We start from the raw sequence: 24949 nt of genomic DNA on the forward strand, positions 1-24949 counted from the left end.
TGACATTTTTCCTCCTAACAAGTGCACTGTAGCTCTTATTTCCGTGTGGCCATTCCCAGCACAAAACCTCCGACCCAAAGGCCTGGAGCAGCCGCTCCTTTCTGCTTGGTGCGAGGTCAGAGCCAGCCCAGTGGGCAGCTGCACGCAGCCTGGGCAGCTCGGGAGGCAGATTTGTCCCTTAGCTCCAGCTGGCTCCTGGTGTAGGCCTGCAGGAACTTGGGCCGTGCTCTGCACGTACCTGCAATGTAGAAACCAGCAATGCCACACTCAGGAGCAAGTCCACTGCACGGCTCTGCCTTTTCTTAGTTTAATGCAGCTGAGTACCGCTCCCAGCTTCATTACTATTGCAGGCTCCTGATCTTTACAGTCTCTAAAGCTTATTACATTTTATTATTATGACTACAACAACAGAAGTTGTAAATGGAAAAGGCATTATTGATTCAGCTAATCCACTGCATGCAGGATTGCTCTTTGCTGCGTGTGTCGGCCTTTGGGCCAGCCTGGTTGGCAGCAGCCCAGCATCGGCCCTCCAACACTTCTTGCACTGTGAAAGCACGATGCAACTGCATGCCTGATTCCTGCCTGCTGTCACCCAAAGGATCCAGGGGACAGTTGTGCATTCTTTGCTGAAGCTCCATGAATCTGAGCCTCACTAATCAGGAGTCTCCTATTTTCCAGTTCCCAGTGACATACCCAATTCTCCTCATTTTGACATCTAAATTCCATAAATACGTCGTTTACTCCCTCTTCTGGGCTATTAATGAAAAATATTAAGTAAGATCCAAGCCAAACATCCTCACATACATGCAGCATGTAAAAATATTATGCCAATTATCGCTGTGATTTAACCGTGCAGAGGTTACTAATTTAGACAAACGATGTGTGCCTTTGTTTTCTGTTTCTGAAAACGATGAAACCACCAATAATCTCATTTTGGCTTCTTGGAATATTAACTCAATTAGCACCTGGAAACGCACGCTCCAGCCCTGACACGTGCACACACCCGAGCTGGCTCTGCCTGAAGCCCAACTATTCGTCATTTCTTTCTCATAAAAGGCAAAAAGGTGCTTTAATGAATACATGTGCTGCTTATTTGGAGAGACAACATTTGTGCCTTCTGTGCCTGAATGGCACTTAGCATGGGTTAACATTTGGTTTACAACGCAACAATAAAATTTGTCTTTATTGCAAATAAACACAGTATTCACACCTTACAGTATTTTTTTAGATGCAGGATTATATTCACTCTTAGAGGCTCTAATACAAACGAGGAAGGCGCACGCATTTCGTGTCTCACACCTTTTTTATTTTCTAAGCAGCGTTGATACACGTTTTAAATACTGCATTTACGTTGTTAAAACATGGACCTGTTTATGTACACTTGTTTGCAGTTTGAGAACACACGCTATCAAGTCATCATTTGTACAGTAACAACATATAAAAAAATAATCACACCTGGAAATTTAAACACCCGCTGCCCTGTTTGCTTCGATCTAGAAGCTGCACCAGCAGGAAAGGAGCCTCAGCACTGCGATAGCTGGATCAGGAAACAAACACCACTCCTCTAGTAATTGTCCTCAGCTGCTTTGATTGGTTGCAGTTAATTTAATAGTATAACCTTTAAAAATTGTGGGGCAAGGTAATACTTTATCTTCACTCCTCATATTAAGGTTCCAAAGCAAGCTTAATGAGAAGCCATTATAAAATCATACTGCTAAATAGTATCTTAACTCACAATTGAGCCTATATAATTATACCAGTATTGCAACTGACAATTACGACTGCTGTATCAGACTCCCATCTGAGCAGCGCGGTGTACGAAAGGTAACTCACAAGTGCTGCACTAACTACTACTTGGGCTTAACGTGACCCAGGTCAGAGCTCTGCCCTCAGCACATGCAGCACCATGGTCCCAAAACCCAGGCTGGGTGCCTGTGATAGAAAACCAAAGCGCTGAGCTCTGCTCAGGACCTGTCCCAGACTGAAGAACGCGAGGGCTGCAGGTCAGGGTTGACCTTTACCTTTAGGAGGTGACACCAGGAGTCAGGCACACGTCAGCAGAGCTGGCTCTAAGCAGTGCCACCCCTGTGCACCAGCGCCAGGCAACCTTCACATCATCCAGCTAGTGGTGAACCACAGCAATTAGTACATTTGGAAATGACATTTTGAAGACTATTAACATATAAAACATTATCCTCTTTATGAAAATAGACCAATTTCAGCACGGCTTGCCTTTTTGGAGGAGAAGGACACATTTTATTTTATTTTTTTTCTGAAGGCAAGTGTTCTCCTGGAGAGCTGCCCATCACCTGGTGGGAAATGTCCTTACAGCAAGACAAACTCCTCAGTACTAAATCTCTTTAATCTTTTCTTTTCATCCTCAGAGAAAAGGTCATTTTCTTCATGGAGTGGACTGGAAGCAAAGTCATAGTCTCTGGAATGGCCCTTCACAAAAGTAAACAAGGGGTATTTTTCCTTGGATGAAGATTTCAGCATCTACAATGCAAAACACCAGATATAAGATGTCACACCGGAAATGAAGAAATACGGTGAGCAGTTACATTAATCTAATTATGGCTGTGAAATGGACAACGCATCTCTTATTATCTTAATTATCATACTAGAACAACGCATTGCACATGCTAAACATCACCTCCTCCTTTTAAACAAATATTTCCTTCCATTTCTTCTTCTTGTGATAGTGAAAAAGCCACTCTGATTCCTTCCTCTTTACTGTCGTTCAAAACTCTCCACTTCATTCTAGTTTATTATAATGGCCACTGGCTGTTCTAAGGTGAAAGCTGGGGAAAGGGCAAGGAGCTGTGGCAAAGGCATACACTGAGTAACAAGCAAAAGCAAAGGAAGAGTAACAGATGAGTATTTGCAGAAGAAAGGAAAAAAGTCGGTCAGGAAACAAAGCATTTGTAAGTCTTATGAGACCACACAGCCAGATAGGAGCCCACAGGTAAAGTCAGATATTCGGGTTTTATTTATTTTATAACAGCAAACTGTGCCAAAGTATGTATTTTGTGACTTTGAAAAGGCACCAAAGAGTACATTTTGCAAAGTTCTCATTTCTAAGAGCACTTCACACCAGCCGTTCTGGAGATCTGTAGCTGGGGTTGGTTTATAATATGGAAAAACAAGGAACCCAGCTGTAGGACATTCTTATTGCAGCTGAATCTGCCTTTGGCAAAGACAGTGGCCAAACTCAAGAAAAATGGCTCCTGCTCTGTTTTGCAGGCATGCCTTACGTGGTACAAAGTAAGCACGTGTGGGACCAGGGCTGTAATTGCTGCAATAATTCTCTAACAGGGGAATGGCAGTGGATAGGTCTATTTTACTTGCAAGTTCTTCAAATGCCACTGTGATGGGATTTCTACAGTGCTTTGATAACCACCAATATTTTTACTATTTCACTGTTCAAGTCTGGATGCATTTTCTTGTCTCTCAATCTACCAGCTATTTAATTCCAAACTAAACTACAGCAGCTAAGTAACTGGCAAGTACAGAAACAAAGGGCAACTTAAATGGATTTTCACCACTTTCTCAATTTGGGCCCCTGATTTCAGTGCCTTTATTTCTCTGTCCCCAAGTACATGGCACATAAGGTTTATCCTCAGGCAATATAAGCAAGCCCTTTTGTCCCATCTCTTATTAGCCACAAATGCAGCAAGAATCTGAGTTTGTTAACCTCGGCTGCACACAGCAAACTGAGTGCACTGTGCCAACAGTTCGGGAGTTACAGTGCTCAAATTGCAAGAGGAAATGCAGAAGAGCAGGAAAAAACAAAGCATGTGAAGGACTGAAAGACCACCAAATGTTTTTCAGATGGCATCTGTATCTCAACTTTCCTGTATTACCAAACTGCTGTGTCTGAAATGCACTGATACAAAATAATGTCATTAACATTAGAGGGATATCCAAAGTATGAGGAAAACAGCTTGCACAGATTTAAGTCTCTGAGCTGTGAGCCGTGACTGTTTTCACAGCTTATGTGCAGGGAAACAAAAGTGCTTCATCCCGAACTCAAAAGGAAACAGGAGAAAGAAAAGCAGAACTTCCAATGCAAGTGATTTTGTAATGAAATTTTTGACCTCTCTGAGTAAGAATCAAAAGAAACAACTTCAGTATCAATCAAAATCTACCGAATATGAAGTTTAAAATGCTGTTTTAACTGTAATGCTAATGCCACCTAACAAGGCAATCAGAATGCTGCACGAACATTCATTCTTTGTGTGGATGTGGTAACTGCTATGGTTAGAACATTAATATCATGAACAGTTCTGCTGCTCTGGAATCCTTTTTTACATCACAGAACACTGTTATTTGCTACCGCCGTTAATACCACAGATTAGTCAAGCATTCATACGCTGGAATAATCAAGAAAAAAAAAGGTCGATTACCTTTGGACCTAAGTAAACCTCCACCTGTGCTGTCCAAGTGGAAGGACCCGAGCAGACACATTTACTGGGTGATACCTGACTTCAAAACATTGTCACCGAATTACAAAGGCGCCGCTTTACATTTCAATGCAATCAGAAACAGCACTTAGGCTAACAAGAAATAACAGACAATTTTGACCCGATCAAATACTTCCATTTAAAAAAAATTCCTCCCGAGGGATTTCGGTGCCTTTCGGAAGGCGCCGCGGGGCGCGGGGCAGCTCGGCAATATTCTCACTTCAATAGCGCCACCTCGCGGCGCCGCCCGGCAGCACCGACGCCCATCACCCCCAGCTTCACGTACCGGTGAAAACAGATGGAATGAAAACCAATCTAGATCTCTCTGATTGTGAAAGCAGCAGTAAATACCGAGAAAAGAATGATTCCTGCTTGGTACGGCCGAGCTGGTTCTCTGCCTTACCCGCACGCAGCACACGCGCAGTTGGGCTGAGGGCTGCAGCTCCGACACCCACCTTTGTTATTTCCTCAGAAGCCTTCTCAAAGTCCTGCACAGTTCTACAGTAAAATCCTATCGTACAGCTCGGATCCATTTTTTTGAATGACATCTTTTTGGGAGAAGGACAGTGGAATGACTGCAACATGCAAGATTAAAAACCATCAGATAGATTGTTAAGGTTCAGGATAGCACAGACCCAAACGTTCACTTTTTCTGCCTTAATGAACAGCCTTAACATACAATCCCCTGCATCGTGTGTGTTAAAACCCAGCAAATCCTTAAAGTTATTTCTTCCCCCCCAACATGCCAGTAATTCTGCCCCTCTCCACACGCTTTACGCGTGCAAAGCCCCTTGCAGTGATGCTGCATTCGCCAAAGTTGCTGGTGGCACCGTGGCAGTTTGACATCTATCGCAGCTTGAGCAGTGCTTTATGAACGTTCCCAAGGCAGAGGAGGTGAATGTTTTTCTGCAAATTGAATCAGTAACAGCTTGTGCACTATCTCACAATTACTGCTTTACTACCACCGCCCATTGCCCCTTCCCTCCCCCAGCCTCTATAAAAGCGACATAATGGCATAATCCAACCTCTTCTATTTTCCTTTGGTAAATGAAATGGGTTAAGAAAAACCAAAACCACACACACACACAAAAACCTGGATTACAGTAATCCACAAGTAGGAAAAAAAAACCCAAACAACCAAAGAAAAGCACGCTCTGCTTTATAAATACATATTTTTTCTTAATGCAAAATCTCTTTCCATGACAGATGATGATGTGACAGCCCTGGGAGCTGATGCTATCAGCAGCCGTTGCAGAGAAGATAAAACAAACAAGCCCAAAGCACCCTCGCCACTCTTCTTTCTTTGGCAGTATCTGAAAGAACAGACACCCATCTGCCATTTACCCTGACGGTGCTGTGTGCTCACCGATCACAGGAGCTGTGCTTTTGGTAAAGCACAAGTTAGGCTGTGGATTCACGCCGGCAGCGGAGCAGCAGCCCCGGCTCCCGTGCCGACAGGGCGGGCACAGCTCGGCACTGCAGCTAACAGCACCGCGTCCGCACGGCGCTGCAACACAGCGACCGCCCGACCTAAACGCAGGTTTGGTCACAACTTCTGACGGGGATCAGCATCCCCCAGGGCATATTGTGCTCTGTGTCCTTGCACGGTTCAATACGAGCCGCTGTGGCACGGCGCTGGGCAGCGCGGGGTTGAGACCGCAACGGCGGGGCTCCGTTAGCAGCACCAGCACGGCTCCTCTGCACAGAATCACAGCTGCTACAATGCGATTCGACTGCAGCAACAGCAACCCCTGACAGACAACGTCAAGCAGTCCCTGGGCTAGAAACCCATCTCGTAGTTTTAATATATTTTTTTTTGCTAGGCAAAGTCAATCTACAGCAGACAGCAGCACCGGTTACCTGGTGTGAGAGCATCTGACAGCGTGTTACACAGGGGTGGGTGCTGCTGTTTAGTTGCTTTTACAAACCTGAGAGCTGTTTCTATTCAACCTCTGCTAAAAAAAAAAAACCCCAAAACAAACAAAACAAAAAATCTAAGCAAAGATTAGAATTAATATTCATCCTGGACTCTTTTTTTTTTTTTTTTCTCCCCAATTCAGGTTTCAAAAGCAGAAATTGAAGGCTGAATCTTCCGAATCTTCCTTCCTGAGTCACCAAATCCATAAATGCTTCACGTATTTATTCTGCCTTAGATCTCACATTTCACCACCAACATTCTGCCTGCAGTTGTGCTGCACCGTTCAGGGCAGTATTCTTAATGCTACACAAATCACCACACAACAAAGAGAAGTGGGTAGGCATTTTTTTTCCACTCCTCCAAACAAATGGATTCTGGAAGCCAATACAGAGTGGATTGATTTCCAACTTATTCTGGACAATTTGTCAATTTTGAAAATACTCCCTACAGATAAATCTAACAAGCAACTATCCACACTAAGAAAGCAATTTCTGTTTACTTTTGACATTTCTGGACAAAGATATAATGCTATTAAATGCACTAAGCATTAAATTGCAATATATTTTCCGTCTGCAGAAAAGCATTACAGCGCGATCAAGCCAAGCTGGCAGCCTGCGTGCCTTCAAAATACATTTGAAAACCTTCTTATTATTTGGAAATTCATATTCATGCCAGCCTGCAGCATAATGTGCAGAATTAGTCACGGGAACAGAAGACAAAAAGATGTGTATGCTTTGTAGGCTGGCCGCTGAGCTGCGATGCGACCTTAAGGAAGTCACTTCAGCTCCACATCCCTGCGCTCTCCCCACCTTTTGTCTGCCTTACCCAATTAAAGTGTAAAATGTTCAGAGAAGGCGCTGTATTTTACAGCAGTTATTAGCATTAAGGGGCAAAGATCTTGGTTATAATCGCTGGCTGCTGCCACAAAGCAGCAGCAAAATAGGTGGAGAGCCAGGACTCAGCATCTCTCCCTTCAAATACCTCGACAGGGAAAATCCAAAGATACCCCAGGCAGAAACTTGTATCATTCTTATAGATATTTTCCGATACATTTGGCTGACACTAAAATAGCAACCATGTTCCCTTCCTGAATTCAGGACCCTCTAACCTTCCAGAGGTCCCTAGAATTCCACCTGGCAAGCCATGCCACTTACAGCATCTTGCTAAGCACTCATACTGAAAAATGTTTGCTTTAATTCAGCCCTAGGATTTAACATTAGCCCTTTGATATATGTAATCTCTTTCCCTAAATACTTAATACTTTTTAATGGTGTTGTGATTAAGGTATTGTGATCAATTTCCAAATATTACCTCCTTGGAACTGGTATGTTAGCAGGTATTTCTTTTCATGATAGTAATTAGAACACTGACACTCATTCAATTGTCCTCTCTCAGCTGAAGTTAACTCCTAGCTGCTATATAAACCAGAAGCCATATAACTTCATTATACACCATCTGACTTGCATTCTCAGTGTATCAAGCCAATTTAAGAACACCTATTCTGTTTTTGAGCTGTGAGTTCAAGAGCTACTTAAGACAAACTTCCACTTTTGCAGGACTTTACTGCAAACCTTCCAGAATCCAATGTGAAGTGAGAGTATTTCAGGGGGTGACAGGCATACGTATGCACCCTTCTTCCTTATTTAAATGCAGCTGGGTTTTTCTGAAGCTGCATTTCCACTTTAGGAGTGCTTCAGTGCAGAACACAGTGGTGTAAGGAATTAGCACTAATAACCAGCTCTGTTCCAGAAGCCTGGATGCTGTCCTAAGCAATGCATGCACCCAGTGTGCATTTCCAGCTTGATAGGAGCTGCTTTGAGGAGCCTGGGAGCTCACGAGGAAGTCGGACAGACCAAGATCAAGGAGAGTTTGTACAGATGGCACTGAGTGCTTTCACTGTGAGTACTGTGGCTATTGAACTTCTGCAGCTGATAATGTTTTCCCATGGTGCTTGTAAATGGAGTCCTTTAATAACCTCCTTGAAGCTCTATCTATTTTCAATGCGAGTTATTTGGAAAGAAGTTAAAGAAAAGGGAAAACAGTACTGTAAAATAAAGAACATGGTTTGTAACACCCAGGCACAGACACATTGCACCTACTGGCACCAAGAAAGTCACAGCCTAAAAAGGGCTGGGAGGGAAAGAAAGAGCAACCCCAGTACCAACACCTTCAGACAGCTTGATTAAAAATAATAAAACTCATTAAAGAAGAATCTCTGCTTCCAAACTGACTATGGGCACCTTGCAGCTTGAATTTCCAACACAATAAAATTATGAAAACACAACCAAAAATGAGTGAACCCAGTGTATATCCAAGTAAATCGGGTTTGAGATCTCCAAATGCTGGTCCTTTTCTCCAACAGAAAAAAGATGTAAGTAAAGCAGTCATCTAGTTTTGAGTTTTTCCAATCCTTAAAAATAAAAAGATGTAAGTTAACGATGTAAAAATTAAAACCTCATATGGCGTTTTTAACCTCTGGTCATTTCTGTTGATTACAGGCCTATAAAGGAGGGCAGAACTTTGATAAATAACTCGTAACTGTAAAACCATAAAGATGCAGCTAGCTAGAACATCTCTAAATAATTAGTGTTTGATTCATATGGGAAGAAAACAGTGCCAGGTCTATATCCATAGTACCTCAAGAGGGAAATCCTTTATGCTGACATCTACAAAAGATTGGCAGTAATGAGGATCCATGTAAATCAAACTGTCATCTGCAAGGACAAAACAGAAGACAAGTAATTCAAAAAACACCTTATTATTACACTGCTTACAATCCAATTTCTATGCAGAACAGCAGAAAAAAACACCAGCAAGTAACTGCTTGCCAGGCTGATATTCATTGACTGAAGCATAGGTTTTTGCAGGACAGATTAACTTTTGCATAATCAAACATGCTTGTATAAGCAGAATTTTTATAAAGTGATGAGACTGTCATCTAATTTTTGGTGATAAAATTACTTTTACAAACATACAATTATATTCTGGAGTTTGCATATGAAAAATGTATTGCGCTGCTTCATCCTGACAGGAAGAATATATTGCTTGTCATCTGAGCATCAACTACCAGCACTTAAACGAGCCAAAAGTAAATACGTAAATAAGAACTGCCAGATAGGAATGGCAAAGCTCCTGAAGTTTGGTGAAACAGATAAATTATGCCTTGTTTATGCAACAAGGGAAATTAAATATACATTTTACAGGATCCAATTACTATATGAGGCGAATGACAAATGAATGGACTTTGGTAGATATGATGAATTAATAAGGTACTCGTTTTGCTATTTTAATCATGCTATTTCCCACTGGCCCTACATCAACTTCCTAACTCTTAAAGAAAAATACTGAAGAGTCATAACATATTAAAGTACTAACCTTGAAATCCAGCAAAGTAATATGACTGCTTGGGTTTGCCACCAATAATACCAACACAATACTCAAGGCTTAAAATACCCTACAAGCAGAACATTAAATAATTAGGACAGTGCTAAACAGAAAAAGGAGCAAATGGAATCAAAATCTTTTATTTTCCTGTACTGTTTTTAGGCAGATCACTATTTTTTCTCTTCTTCACCCCCAAACTCCCCAGGTACTTGACATTAGGAATTACTTTCCTGGCTATGTCATCCTGCACATCTCCTGAGAGTTCCCAATCCAACCTGGGTTATTAAGATAAGTACCTACAAAGCAAAATAAATCAGCATGGAGGTCCTCTCACAAGGTTCTGTTTCTCTGTGGGGCTCATTGGGGGACTGTGTGCATCCAGTCTTGGCTGAACACAGCTCTCCATTTGCTCCCCATCAGCTCCAGCAGGAGCTGCATTTTGCCAACACTGCGTGCTTTGGAAATGGAGCCCAACTGTTCTAACACAATTGAAGCCCAAGACCATTAAATACTCTGAAAAGTGAGCAGCCTTTAAAAATCAGTAAATCATGGTGGCTTTCTGGTGGCACTGCACAAACCTTGGGTTCACCGCTTGGACGCTGGCCTGAAGTGGGACAGCAATCCAGAAGAGAACCATCTCAGCTAAAAGGAAATCTCCATTAGCTGGCAATCATACCCATATCCTCTCCTCTAGGATATCACCCATTAAAATTATAACCATTACATTATCATTGTCCAAGCTGGGAGAATTTCTCTCAACAAAATGATTGATATTTCCTGTTCTATTAAGGCCAAGGCTTCTTGTTGAGATAAATTTTTCCTTACTCAGACAATGATAAAGTAATGGAACATGACAAAAATTGTTGTATGCCTAACTTGAGACACTAACAAAGTCAGCTTCAATGTAGTTTATCCAGCCTGAGAGAAAATGCTTATTTAAAATATAAATGAGAAGGCTTTTTGAGAAAATGTTCCCTGATACTTAACGTTACAGTAGGTTTAGGCAGAGGAGAAGGAAAGGCTGCATCAGCTGACAACGACACATCCTCTGCCAGTGAAACAGGAGGAGAGCAAAGCTATTTAGAGTAATGAATAACTGTTTAATCTATGGACATTTTCTTGTGAAACTGAATTATGAAATATTTATCAATTTTCATCCATAAATATAAAACCCTTTGTAAAAATTACCTCTGGTACTACATTCTAAAATCTGCATTTTTAACTTTAATCCAGACCCCAAGAAATTCAGTCACTGTTCAGCGAGCAGCCGAGAGAGGGACTGGGGTGACTGATGGACTCAATTGAAAGCCCTCTTATCACAGTCCCCATTATCAGCAACTGTGAGAGGCAGCGCCGCTCCTGGTGAGGCAGCACAGAACTCTCCTCAGTGAGGCTGGTGCTGCTAAGCAAACCTAAATGTGCCTGTGCTTGGAAAGTCAGTGCCAAGCAAACATATTTCATTCTGGCAAAAAAGCGCTTTCGATAGCTAAACTGAGAAAGCCTCTGCAGGGTAGGACCGGCTACAGACACCCATCAATCATAAAAGCCAACATAAAAGAGTTGGAGTCACTTTCCTTTAGCTGAGAAAACCTTATGGAAGTTGCAAAAGCAACTGTTTGTTAGCTTACAAAGGAAAGGCCCATGCATTTTCCTGGACGTGACTGATCCAAAGGCACTTTTGCACCTGATGCTGGAAGTAAAGTGAGGTTGTTGTACACCACGTGTACAGCTTAACTGTGGCAGAATAAAGCACAAATGAACTAAAACTTTTCCCAAACCGCTTGGAAAGAAAAGGAATCAGGAAAGAAAAGCTATTTGGTAGATCATCACTGAAATGAAAGGCTTCATCTTTTTGCCTCTGTGCCACAATTTCCTGAAATGTTGTAGAAATGTGAGTCAGAACACATGGATGATGCAGCAGAAAAGGCCAACTCTCACGTTTTGTAAATGACTCGAGGGTGTGCAACTTTAATTCTTGTTCTAATACTTAGAAGACAGCATTTCCTACTGCATCATGGAGAAAGATAAAGCAGAAGGGCAAAGAGAAGGATCTCCTCACTAAGATGAATATTCTTGTGCTCAGTGGGGACTGCCCATTGTATTACCATCCATCTTCAAGTGTTAACACTGTAAGTGGAGCCTCCACTAAAAAAAAACAGGTTGCCAGAGACTTTCTTCTCCTCTCTGCTTTCTCCTTAAGTTTCACTTTTCTTCCAGTTCATTTTAATTTGTGGTAACCAATTGCTACTTTTGCATCACTGCGCTCAGAAGGATTCATCCCACTGGCCAGACAGTGAAGCAGTAGTTGAAGTAATGTCTAATGTTGTCAAAAAATTCTATCCCCTCTCTCAAGGTGGAGAAAATGAAAAAGGGAAGGACAGGAAACAACCTTAAGGCATTTGGCATTTAAGGAAACAAGAAACAGAATAAGGTATTTGCTATGTTTGTATTTTAAAATGCTGGCTGATATTATAGCACAACTTTGGCAGCATATGTAACTAAATTATCATTTATAATTTGAGCCACTGCGTTAATGTCTTTTCAGATAGCTGCTTCAGGAGTAGAACAGTTTTCACTGCTTTACCAAGGGACATCAAGTGCTCTGCAATTACGTCTCATCTTGTAATAGGGAAATTTAAAATCTGTAAAGTCAAACTTTACAACCTTCAACTGTAAAATCACCACCACACATTTAATAGGTAGAAGATTGCCATCGTGAAGTCTCCTAGTGCTCCGATTTGAAAAATGATTGAACTCTCATTTCATACCTTTACAAACTCTAAGTAGTCCATGTTTGTTCTTTCTCCACCGAGTCTCACTGGAACTAATATAATTACAGCTTTTGTGTCTGTTTCTCCAGAATCCATAAAAGAACACTGTCTGTCAATAACATCTGAACTGTAGACTGAAAGGAGACACAAAAACATTGGTATGTAAGACACAGCTTTTCAGGCACACCTACAGAATGACATCAGTGGGGCTGACAAAGTGTAACTGCAGCCCTTTGAAAGTATCACTGTCCTCCTGAAACACAGTTCCTGAGCAACTCCTGACATTGTCATCCTTCCTGACAATGTTATCCTTCCCTGTTTTCAGCAATATTTTGTAGCAATCAACTGCTGCTGAAGTAAGACACGCTGCCAGGAAAATGCAGAAGGAAGAGCTTAGGAGAAAGGTAATTTAAAGGAGAAAAGTAATTTAAAACTTGAAACACTACACTGGCAGAATCATAAATGTGTTGGTAATAATAATAATCAATAATTGATTTTAATAAATATTTATGTTCACTGCCAGAAGTTAATACAAAGTGGGCACTGAAAATGAGTGGAAGTACTTCATGTAGTTACTGCTTATTCCCTCCAAATTAAGAGGGACAGGAAAATCATCACAGGGCAAAGAAATGAGAAACAAACACAAGTTTCCACTGTCATTTTAGGTCAGGTAAGGGCATACGATGAACCAGTTTCTGTTTAAAACTGGTGTGATTGATTTCCCATCAGGGAAGGTTGTTGTTCTCCGTCTTACCAGCATCAGCCATGACATACGGAGCATTTCTGGCCGCTAAACACAGCCACTAAAACCTACATTTGAAAGACTACATGCATTAGTGTAACATTTCACCGTGTTTTGGGTTGTTTTTGTCATCATTTTCTGCTCCTGGCCATCCAGAGCCCTGAGCTGCTCTGCTTGTTGTTGTTGTTGCTGACTCCAAGAGCCGTGCTGCAGCACAAGGAAGGCTACCTGCACCCCTGACTGGCTCTCTATCCTCCTCGCATCTCTGAACTCAAAGCAAAAAGGTCTTCTTCCTATTCTGAGGTCCTGGTTCAGCATTTGTTTTCCCACTAGGAAAATGGCTAAAAAAGAAACCCTTGATGCAAAAGAAAAGAAAATGTAAATAGCAAAGCTACTCTAATTGAAATGAGATAATTTCATCTTGAAAGTAGATTCAGAAGCTGTTAGTGGCCTACTATTCAAACAACACTGAAGCAGAATACAAAAAGGATTAATAAGAGAAGTGCTCAGGCTCCCCAAATACAAAGCAATTGCAGGCAGACAGACTTCCTGGATTCTGAATTTCACTGTCTTAGTAAGAAACCACACAAGCAATGTTTGAGGCTTTCAAGTTGTGATGTCTGAGTCTCAAAAGAGCAAACATCTGCCCGTATCAACAACTCCTTTGTCTACATAATCTCATTTATATGGCTCCATTGTTGAGTTTTTTTTCTTCCTTTAGGGCTTTATTGTCGAGAGCTTATGAAAGGCATAAAGAGCATCTACAGTGTTAGCAAGAATCTACAGTCACAGCACTTACCTGTACAATCCTGAGCAACATAGACTGTTACTCCCTGCAGCTCAGGGTCTCTTGCTTCTTCAACAGCTTTTCTAAGTACAAACACAAAACTATCATCTCAGGTTATAATAAAAATAACATTCAATAAACACATATTGTTTGATTTTTAGGAACATGTCGGGGTTTTTTAAAACTGTTGGTGCTTTTTCTTCTATTGCCTTCTATTTCTGGTCAATACAGATGCAGGGAGATTTTTAAAAACAGAAATCAAAAAAGCAAAACAAAAAAAAGCAAACAAAAACACACAAACAATACAAGTGCAACCCAGATCTAGTGTACCAGGCAATGCTTTTTCCAAGCAGAGACAGCACTGCCTCTCTACTTAGAGGAAAAAATGAAAATCACACACACACAGCCCACAACAAAAACACCCCAACATTACCTTACAGTGAAATTCATATTCAAATAACCAACACCTTTCCATTTAGAACATTTTTCTGTCATGTGCACTGGCATAATAAAGGCTAAATTTGCTGACAAAGGGATTATTTGCAACTTGATAGATCTCCTTAGCTGACCTCAGTTCATACAAGTAGCCACACATCGGCACCCCTTCCCTCCTGAAATAAAAGCCAGCTCATAAAAAGCTGCAGGGTTTTGCCAAAACTTTCTAAAAGATCACTGCAGCATTAGGCTGCCCTCAGAGGGATAAGAGTAATGCAGCTAGAAACTAAGAAGCAAATATATGTCAGTAGTCTGAAGCATGATTATTATTCAAGGACAACATTTGTAAAGGAACTAAACTCTTCAAAATACAAGATTGGCCTCTGGCTTCCAATACATGCTTGCATTAAACGCTCACTGTCCCTTTATTCCACAGTATATCCTGAAGAACTGTTTAATACAGTTGTTCTCAAGTGATGGGAGTGCTGTGCATTGTAAGCACTGCCAGAAGAGAAGTGAGATCTGGGAAAGGAATCCTGGGCGCTGCTTCAGAGCACTGCTGAGTTTGTTAGATGGATGCTGGAATAGATGTTTTTTCCCCGCATACTAGGGAAATAGGTAACTGCAATTTAAAGCAAGCAGAAGGAATTCTGACAGTTTCTATTACCAAGAAAAAAGTTCAAAACACATAAGAAAACACATAAGTAATGCTAACCTGTCACATCACTGCATGTATTTGCATGAATGCACACACATACACCAGAGCATTTCTGGGCAGGTTTCACCTGAGGTGAGTCTGCTTCTATACTGAATAGCAAAACTGTTCATGGACATATGGAGAAACACACAGACTTTGACTTCTTCTGCTTCAATGACTTATTAGTGATGTAGTTTATAGGTGAACTGGTATCTAATAACATAAACGTAGATTATAAAAAAAAACCTGTAATATTCAAAGAAATGGTACAGAAAGGCACCACAGCATGGAGAAATTTGACTTTCCACTTTTTTTTTAAGCCACACTGAATGTCACAGACCCTTTACTTTTACTGTGATATAATTATAATATTAATAGTCCCATACATTTACAGTTTCACAAGAATTTGATATGTGCAAAGAAATGCTGAAAACATCAATTTTAGCTCTGACATTTCATTACACTATCAGTACATTACAGCCCCCAGGTTACAGTATAAAAAAAAATCTATAATGTTATGCATGTTCCAAGGTTGAAAGAGTGGTTAGTTTTTAGAACATTTCACTCAATGAAGCTCTACTTAAAATGAAGCTCTACTTAAAAGCCTGGGTTTGGGAGAGACCTTGGGACTCCTACTGCCCAATGGACAGGAAAACAGGAACGTAGGCTTGTTGTGAATTGAGACCAAACAGCGGTGCTGAGTTTACTTCCTGCACCTGCTGCTATTTGCACTCCTGCCTCTGAAAAAAGCTCTCCAATTGCTGCTGATACGGACATTTTGTGAAGCCAATAATGATCAGTGAGATGTTCAATTAAGCCAAAGTAATCTCATGGTGCTCAGAAATGCTTCTCCCATAACGTGCACAGCACTGTAACAACAAAGAATAACCAGACTTTTACCTTAAAATGTGTGCAACAACTGCAGGCCCATACCAATCTCCAGCAATTTTCCCAGACTTCTTTCCATATTCTATTAGCTGATGTAAGCCAAAAGCTGCCAACGGAGAGTCGCCAAACCAAGAAATTATCTTTCTGTGATAAACTTCATTTCTCATTTCACCATCGCCACAGTTTCTCCTTATTCTCTCCTGGTGGTTTGACAGGATCTTGGGCTCTCTTTCTGCTGTAAGCGATGCTTCCAACGATGCTGTCAGCTTCTTAACTGTGTGGGCTGTCCAGGATTCAGAATCTGAATTTTCAATGTCCAAGGCATCTGGCCAGACCCAGGCTGCAGGGGGAATTTGAAGATGCACGTTAGGCTTACTGTTCACTTCTTGGTATAATCAGCAGAGCACCCTCCTTTCTCCCCACAGGTTCTCCAGGCCAACAATGTGTACTTCATACAACAAGATGCCAGCAGTGCTAAAATGTAAACAAAGAACTGAAATGCAACAAGATTTGCTTTTATCTTCTGCTAGAAGATGGGAGGAAAGAAATACAGCTATCAGAAGTGTTGGCAAGCAATTTATGCTGAGATCACAGGTCAGACTGTGTGATCCCACTTAGCTAACATATAAAAGACTGACCTGATTACAAGGCACAGAACAGCCTCACATATTTTAAATACAGAAATTAGCTACCAAGTACCATCTGAACAGTTTCATTCATGTCAAAGAAGAAGTTTCAAACCCTGATTTTTATTATAATGGTTTGTCAGATATTAAAAAAACAGGTAAGACTGGGGAAATTCTCATGTAAAAACGAATGCTGCTTCTTGGTGCAGCATCAAAGCAGACTGGCAGAAAAATACACCGCATTTCTTTAGTTAATGAATGTGTCAGTTCCCAGGTTTACCTGGACTACAAGGCAAACACATTTAAATGTTCAGCACAGCATCGGCAGTGTGCATTTCTAGTAAGAGGTTTCTCTAACAATGCATCTTTCCTGTCTCGTTCCTATTAATAACATCATGGTGGTTCAGCACATCTAGAGAGCAGTAATGCTTCCTTTGTCAGATGACTGAAAGTCTCTCCCACAAGTCTGAACAACTATTTGCAACACAGAGGATGTGAGGAAATCTCTACAACAGTGACCTTACTGTTAGATCAAAAACCATTCTGAAATCTTCAGTGAGTGCCCCAGAAGGCGGTGGGCAGGCTGCTGTGTGCCAGGAGGGAACAAACGCTATGGATGAGGCTGCCAGACAGGCTGTGATGCCCTGTCCATCCCTGGAGGTGTTCAAGGCCAGGTTGGATGGGGCCCTGGGCAGCCTGGGCTGCTGTGAAATGTGGAGGTTGGTGGCCCTGCATGGCACAGGGAGGTTGGAGCTTCGTGATCCTTGAGGTCCCTTCCAACCCTGGCCATTCTGTGATTCATTCTGCGAGGCGCTTTTGCCCAACAAGACACATTTCAGCAAGGCTGTCATTACAGCAAGAGGAATCCTTTCAAATTCAGAGAGCAAGAACTGCAGCCCTCCATTTAATTCTTGCTGACGTATCCATGTAAAAGTCTAAGAAACAAAAAGGAAGCACAGAGACAATTGCATTTTAATTCCAAAATCCAACTTAGGGCTCCATACGGTCACACATACTGCAAGACCAAACATGGTCTGTTGCAGACCACTTCCACTTTTGTACATATTTGGACTGCCCCAGAAATATGGCACTCTGCAATCGCCACATTACTTTCTAAACAGAGACTCTTTGGGGACAGTGCAAGGAATTCTTTGTAACCATTGACACGAAAAGCATAAAGCTGGGGCTTTTTTATTTTGAGCTATTTCGGAACGAGCCGTCACAACCCATACTCCCAGGTAGCCCCACTCACGTTTTGGCTTGCATTTTTTTAAATGTATGTATAGAAAAAAAGTTATATTTAAGGGATTTGTATTTCTCAGTACAAGATTTTCAAATATTTTCAACCAGTTGAAAGGAATAATGTTAATGTATGTTTTATGACTTAAAATATCTTCAGCAAAAGGACACTCAGTAAGGCAAGCTGACATTTCAGTGATGACACTGCCAAGAAAGACAACTTTGTGATGCAGCTGGCTTGGGATTGTGCTCACAGCTTACATCACATTTGCATAGTAAGTACAAAGCATGATCAACACAGGCTTTCAGAACTATCTGCTACTAAAATATTCCTGAGGACTACCAAATAGCCTAGTCAACAATAACTTGTATCCTAACTAATGCGCCTCGATGGCTTCAGGCCCTTGTCTTGGATCATTTTGGCAACAAACAGTGGTGAGAGAGGACAGGAACAGTTCTTTGAAAGGGGCAGTCTGGTAGATTATGGAAGGGATTGAGGAAAAGAGGATGAAAAGACAAGGTGGGTAACTGCGAGATCCAGAAATAGCCCTGGGCAGGACAAGGCTCAGCTTAGAAGAATGGGGCTGGAATGCAGGCTCAGCCCTTGAAAGCAGAAAGTGTTCCAAGTCTCCTAAAGCTAGTTCTTTCAAACAGCTGTGATTGAAAGAGTATTCTGAGATAGACGAGGAGGGGAGAAAAAAAAGAGAAGTACATGGGGAAAGGGAGGAAATGAGCTAGTGAAAATTTCAACACAAAGAATGATCTATGGAAGTTAGATTAAAATCCTTCTATTAACTCAATATATTAATACTAGAAGAAATTGAATAATGTACAACTTAAAAACTGATAAAAGAACATCACTTTTGCTATAGCCCACAGCTATGGGCTGTGGAACTCATTTCCACATCTTCAGTTCGAGAAACGAGGAAGATTCAAGAGAATTGGACATTTACATGGCTAATAGCAATACACAGGTATGGGATCACAATTTTTGCTTGTATTTCACTTCCAGTTTCCAGCATATTTCTTTGACAAACCCTGTGTATGGGAACTGTTGTGTCACAGCCTGAACCACTGATTGAGCACCTGGGGAAAGTCAGTCCTGGGAGCACAGGTGAGGGCAATTCAGCTGTGTGACTGGAGGGGGTGGAACCTGGCTCCTCATTTAGACCTCATTTAAGGGCTGACTGTCACTAGGGAAGAATCTCTGGAGATTTCTCCTTAGTGAAGCTTCTTCCTGCAAGCCTAGCATCTTCTGGTACAAGTGAGTAATCTTCCTCCCTTTCCTTATAGCACCTCTCTATCATGCCAGTCCTCCCATCATCACACCTTTGTTGTAACACCTTTCCCATTGTATTGCTTTCTCCAATTGCTACACCCTGCTACTCTCCTTTTCAGAAATGGAAGAGCAGGTCAGCTAAAGCAATGCTCTGCCACAGCATAACAAATTCTAGTATCAAGGAAAAGAAGTCCAGAACCAAAACTAGCTGGAACTTCAAATTCTGGCTGTATGGAGACTTCCGTGCTCCCACCAAAATGCCTGTGCTTAATCACACCAAATACAGAGCTCCTTGCTTTAACTTACCTCTACCAAGGAAATGAAGCATAAGGCCTTGAGCCAGCAACATCTGACCAGTTCTGAGCGTGCAGCCCCAGCCACAGTCTGTTGTGAGTGCAGACCCCTTTATCTGAGGAAATTCCTCTCGGTAGGTCAGCCATATCCTAGAAATGAAATCTTTACGAAACTCCTCCACGTTTCCTGAAATCTCTGTGTTGATTTTATCAAAGTTGGATCCCTCTGTAGAGAGTTCACCAGATTCTGTAAAGCAAAGCACAGTTTAAGTTGTAAGGTGGGAACAGGGCTTCTGTTACTGCGATGAAAATACAATATACAGCAATGTAATTAGAAAGATAGGGCAAAGTTAGAAAAAGCAACAGTTGCTTCAAACACAAGGAGGGAAAATTACACAGCAAATACATGAGAAGTGTGCTGGCTGAAAAAAAGAATAAGAGCCAACAAGTGTCAATGAAATTGCTTCTGCAAGGAAACAACTGCTTAATTTACTTAAATGTAAGTAGTCTAATAGAGACATTCAGGAAACAAAACCTTTGAAAACTGCATTCTGGAAAATGATAATGGAGGTTTTGGTGTCACTCCTCATATGAGAATTGTCACTATGCATTTTTTTTAGAAAATGCCAGTTTGATAGGTAAATAAAGAATAATCTGGAGGGCTGCTATTTACAGAAAGAACAAGGCTTCACAGCAAAATGCAGACGAAGCAGGTTAGGATGGGTTGCATTAGTGGTGGTGGTCAACATATTTTGAATATAAAGTTTCTAAGCTTTTCGCATTCACATTTTGAATTCAGTGATCATGAAAGAAGAATCCTCAGAGAGGATTAAAAATGTATACAGAGATCTTGCCAAGTAAGACTGAAATGTGTTATGTGATGTCTACGTACCATCAGATTTGAAGTGGTAACATTTTCCCAGCAGAAAGACTGGAGAGTTTCTACTGAAGTAAGTTTTTGTTTTCAATACCCAACCTGAAATAAATGCCAAACAAATGCAAATCTGTGAGTGAATTGTGAGTGAATTACTTCCACAAGACATTGCTAGTAGCATTTGATTAAGCCGAAGGTAAGCCCCGAAAGAGGAGTACAGAGTAAATGCACTAAAATCAGGTTTCACTTCCACAAAAATGGGTAATATTACAAAACAGAGGTGAGTGTTCTGTCTCAAACTTAATGGCTATCCATACATGAACACTTGAATGCTAATGCAATTGTGCTACTGTGCAGAAACTGTTGAGAGACAGAGGTGCTAAAGCAAGTTGCTTTGTTTTGACTGGGAGTTCATTATTGTGTGGTTTGATTTGGTGGGGTTTCCATCCCCTGCAATAACATACAATAGGTTCTACATATGATCAATGGAAGTGCAAGGCTATCAATTTTCCTGTAGTATTAACTAACCATGCTTCATCACAACATTAGGTTGCTTGGGGAAAACTCCTTCCATCCAGTGGGGATGGGATTTGGCCAAACACCGTTTCACTTACTGTATTTCATGTTGTTCCATGCTGACATAAACTTTGATTTGATCTTTTCCACTTCATCTGTCCCTGTGGCCTCCATATTCAAATTCTAGAGGAAAAGCCATCGCTGTCTTGCAAGACATTAAATTCTGCTACTGTAAAAACAAAAACATAAATGTATCCACGGCACAGAGAACGCAGGGTGTAGTATCACTGCCTGCACATGACCAGAAACAGTAATAAGGTTGCTGAGAGGCAATCACATGTTCCATGAATAAATAATAATAACACTTAATTCCAAACATACACTAGTAAAATTACCATACAAAGCTAAATAAAATATAATGTTCTCCAACAACTCTCTATTGCACAACAAACTGATCCAGGGCATGTAAACTGTGCTAGTGTGTGTGTATGCTCGTTCCAGTTTGCAGTGCAATGAAGAGCTGTATTTCACTGAACAGAACAGACACTATTCTTTTCCATTGAGAAGAATACAGGAAGTATCTCTTTCTGCTGTCAGAGATTCAGAGCATCAACAAGCATGCCATGGCATGAGAAACTGCATTAGCTTTAGATTTCTAATCAAGACTTTCCTAAGCCACAGTGTGTGTATGTGGGAGGAACTGACAGACACAGAACATGTTTTGCTGTGTGCACATGGCAGAAAATAGTTACCAACAATGTGTGCAATGACATAATTCTGAACAGAATTTACTTGCCAGAAGATGAGCAGAATACTGCCATCAAATCCATGTGTAGTTTACATCCCTTCTAAATATCACCTGCGGTGCAAACAGGCTCTCTTCTGATTGAATTGTGGAGTTGTTTTTTTTTTTTTGCAGCAGTTCAACTGTATTACAAAAGTGAGAGAGGTAAAATGGGGGTGAAAGGCACTGCTGTGCAGATCATTCTTGTAGAAAAGTGCTTAAATTGTGTGAAAGGATGTGTGTATTTACTAGCTCTAAATTGCTGAGCGTAATTTATTGATGTTATACATACCCTCCTTATTTTAAACAGAGAATCTTGAGCTGCATCTACCTTTCCCTGTGTTGTTCTCCATCGAAGTGGGATCAAAAGCAGATGAAGACACAAGCATTATTACTTCTTTCCACTGTGAGCATGTTTTCAGTAAATGAAATTTAACTGCTGATGGCATGATTCCTACTGCTGGTATCTCGGTGAAGAGAGGGTAAAGATGTTGGGGAGTCAGTGTCTTCAGAGCCCGAAGAAGTGAAAGCACTGCTCAGAGCACTGCAGGTAGGGCATGGAACACAACAATTTATTGCCCAGGCCTTCTCTAACATGTTATTTGTTATCCTATTATTTTATAAAAATTCATCAAGAATTTTTTGACCCAACAAGAAGCACACAAACATGTGGGAACACTGATGGCTTTCTGCTCTTGAGAAGTAACAGTTGGCAAAACCCAAGTTTGATTAGCTGTGAATTAAGCTGGGTTTTTTGTAGGGGAAAGAAGAGAAAGACAGTTAAAGGCTGGGACTTGATTTGACACCTCTCCCACTCCCACTTTTTTTGTTTAGGGAAGAAAAGGCTGCATAGATGAGCAGCACTGACTTGCTGGCCAAACTGGTGAGAGTAATGTATGCAGGAGGTGAGGTGTGCTTCCTCTGGTCAGTGCTTATGTGATGGATCAGAGATGGCCATTTATGTAGAGACCAGTGGTTGCCACAAAAGCTAGTAACTGTAAAAGCTTCCCCTGGCTAAAATTAGGAATGGAACAAGCTCTACTGTTCCTAAAAGGGCTGAAGGAAAAATGATGAAATGAGAAAAAGCTCATTTTCCTTTAAAGACAATGCGCTGTCATCTGTGCACATCCTTCTTCCAGCCCTTATGGTGTGATGCTATACATGTGAAAAGGATTCCAAAGAAAAATGCTAACATGAAACAGCCAAATCTGTTCTGTTGAAAAATACAGCCCTCCCATTATCACAAGAGCTTCGGTTCCCCAGAGATTAATAAGAGAAGATGGCTGTGAATACAGATCTGAGCCCACTGGGCACAGTGCAACCCATTACAAACCTACAGCTGCTGGTTTATACTGGAGCTGTCTCACACAAAAGTTATGTGGGACGCTGGATGACAGCAATGGCTCTCGGGGTGAATTCTGTCCTCATGGGCTGCTGCTCCCTGCTGCGTGCAGGGGGAAATTCTTTACAGAGAGAGTGGTGAGGTGCTGGAACAGCTGCCCAGAGGCTGTGGATGCCCTGTCCATCCCTGGAGGTGTTTGAGGCCAGGTTGGATGGGGCCCTGGGCAGCCTGGTCTAGTATTAGGTGGGGAGGTTGGTCGCCCTGCATGTGGTGGGGGGCTGGAGATTCAGAATCTTTGAGGTCCCTTCCAACCCTGGCCATTCTGTGATTCCGTGCTGGGCTGCAGGCAGCTCAGTGGCTGTTCGTTGGGGTTTTCCCCGTACGTACGAGCAGCCCAGCAGCTGCGCTGAAGGCTGAGTAGCCTCTCAATGCGACTACACCGTTTTTTAATTAAAGAATGACGACCGCCCTCACTTTTTTTTTTCTCAGTACAGAAACGGAATTTGTGCAACGACAGCGAGTGCGACCCACGAGTAAACGCCCGCGGGAAGGCCAGGAGGCCGCACGGGACCTTCCAGCTGCAGGCGCGCGGCCGGCTGATATTTCCTAAAGGACGCGCGAAGCAGAACGGCGCGTAGCCGCGCTCCGTCACACCGCGCGCCACTTCATGACACCCGCTCGGACCTCCCCGCGCCGCACTCACGGCGGGGCCGTTTCCAGCCGGCCCGAGCCTTGGCACCGCGCGGCCCCGGCCCGCCCCGCGCTCGCCGCTGCCCCCGGCTCCGCCCGAGAATACGCGCGGCCACCGCCGCCGTTCCGCTTCGCTTCGCCCCCCTCACCTGCCCGCGCTCGCCTTTCTCCCCCCGCCGGCGCCTCGCGGGGTGATCGACGCTTCCCCGCTCGCGCCGCCGCAGCGCCGCGGCCCTTCGCGGTCGCCGTACCTTGGGGGTGGGGCGGCGGCCTGTACAGCGGCTCTCTGCTGAGTCTCCGCTCCGGCTGACGGGCAGGATGGGGCCCGCCGCTTACCGCGCGGTGAGCCCCGTGGCGCGGCCGGCCGAGGAGCGGCCCGCCGGTGCTTAGCCGCGAGGGGCGCGCGAGGGACTACAGCTCCCAGAGGGCGCTGCGGCGGCGGGCGGCCAGGCCGGCGGCGCTCCCGCGCGGGGCATGCCGGGAGCTGTGGTCCGGCGGGAGGAGGGCTGGGCTGCGGGCGAGCCCGCGGGAAGGCGGGCGCAGGGCGCGGCGCCTGTCGTCCCCTCACGGCGCGTCGCCGCCCTCGCGCGCACCAGCTGTAGCTGCGGCACAGCGACGGGGCTCCAAAAACCTCACGTTCTGTGTGGGCTGATGGGATTTAAAACCCCAGCTGAAACTTAAGTGCACGCTAACGCTGTTAACACTTCAAATCGCTTTTTAAAGTTGATGTTCTGAAAGTACGTAGGGAGGAATCATGCCTCTCAGTTTCCTGAGAGGAGCAACCTGCTGAGCGGTTGGTTGTAGCGTTTCATGAAGGTGGTTCTTCATCAGTTCTCAGCTTAAGAATAACCACTGGATTTGTGGGGAGCCAATGCCGCCCTGCCTTCCCCCCCCCCCAGGAAAAACCAAAAACACCAAAAGAAACACCAACAAAAAAACTGCAGGATGCAGCTTAAATTTCATATCCCATTTCGTATCCCTGCTGCCCTTGAGTAAGGCTGTCCCTGCACTCGGCGCTGCAGCAGCACACCTTTGAGATGGTGAGGAAAACGTGCTTTTTGTTTTTTTTCCCATGTCATGATTTGACTGCCTTCTGGAGGCTAGAGGCCATCGGGCTGCGCTTATGTATTTTTTATAGCAGCACGTTATAGTGCTGATCTAAAGGTGACCTTCAGAAGCACCAACAACTGGTTTTAATGTTGGCTGCTTTTTTTTTTTTTT

At 42.8% G+C, this 24949-nt stretch overlaps 1 protein-coding gene and 1 long non-coding RNA gene across 5 annotated transcripts; one reads left to right on the plus strand and one right to left on the minus strand.

Annotated features, from left to right (window-relative positions):
• Positions 1 to 1284: 1284 nt before the first annotated feature.
• On the minus strand, positions 1285 to 24146 carry ATG4C (autophagy related 4C cysteine peptidase). Of its 4 annotated transcripts, none has more exons than XM_048945858.1 (11): positions 23980 to 24146; positions 21011 to 21141; positions 20415 to 20498; positions 19536 to 19769; positions 16098 to 16425; positions 14078 to 14166; positions 12534 to 12670; positions 9757 to 9835; positions 9019 to 9095; positions 4919 to 5038; positions 1285 to 2496 (listed from the first exon to the last, which is right to left on the minus strand). In XM_048945858.1, exons 2-11 carry the CDS (start codon positions 21084 to 21086, stop codon positions 2326 to 2328), a joined length of 1395 nt encoding a protein of 464 aa, XP_048801815.1. In that variant the 5' UTR covers positions 21087 to 21141; positions 23980 to 24146; the 3' UTR covers positions 1285 to 2325. The 4 variants fall into 4 exon arrangements, with proteins under 4 accessions (XP_048801815.1, XP_048801818.1, XP_048801816.1 ...); XM_048945861.1 differs by having other exon boundaries at positions 14078 to 14148; positions 23980 to 24145; XM_048945859.1 differs by having other exon boundaries at positions 23878 to 23990.
• LOC125693670 (uncharacterized) lies at positions 19148 to 23802 on the plus strand. Its single transcript, XR_007377205.1, has 3 exons — positions 19148 to 19214; positions 22007 to 22246; positions 23528 to 23802. It is a non-coding gene; the product is annotated as an uncharacterized LOC125693670 (long non-coding RNA).
• Positions 24147 to 24949: the final 803 nt, after the last annotated feature.

This window comes from Lagopus muta, chromosome 5 (assembly GCF_023343835.1).
Source record: "Lagopus muta isolate bLagMut1 chromosome 5, bLagMut1 primary, whole genome shotgun sequence".
NCBI classification, from domain to species: domain Eukaryota; kingdom Metazoa; phylum Chordata; class Aves; order Galliformes; family Phasianidae; genus Lagopus; species Lagopus muta.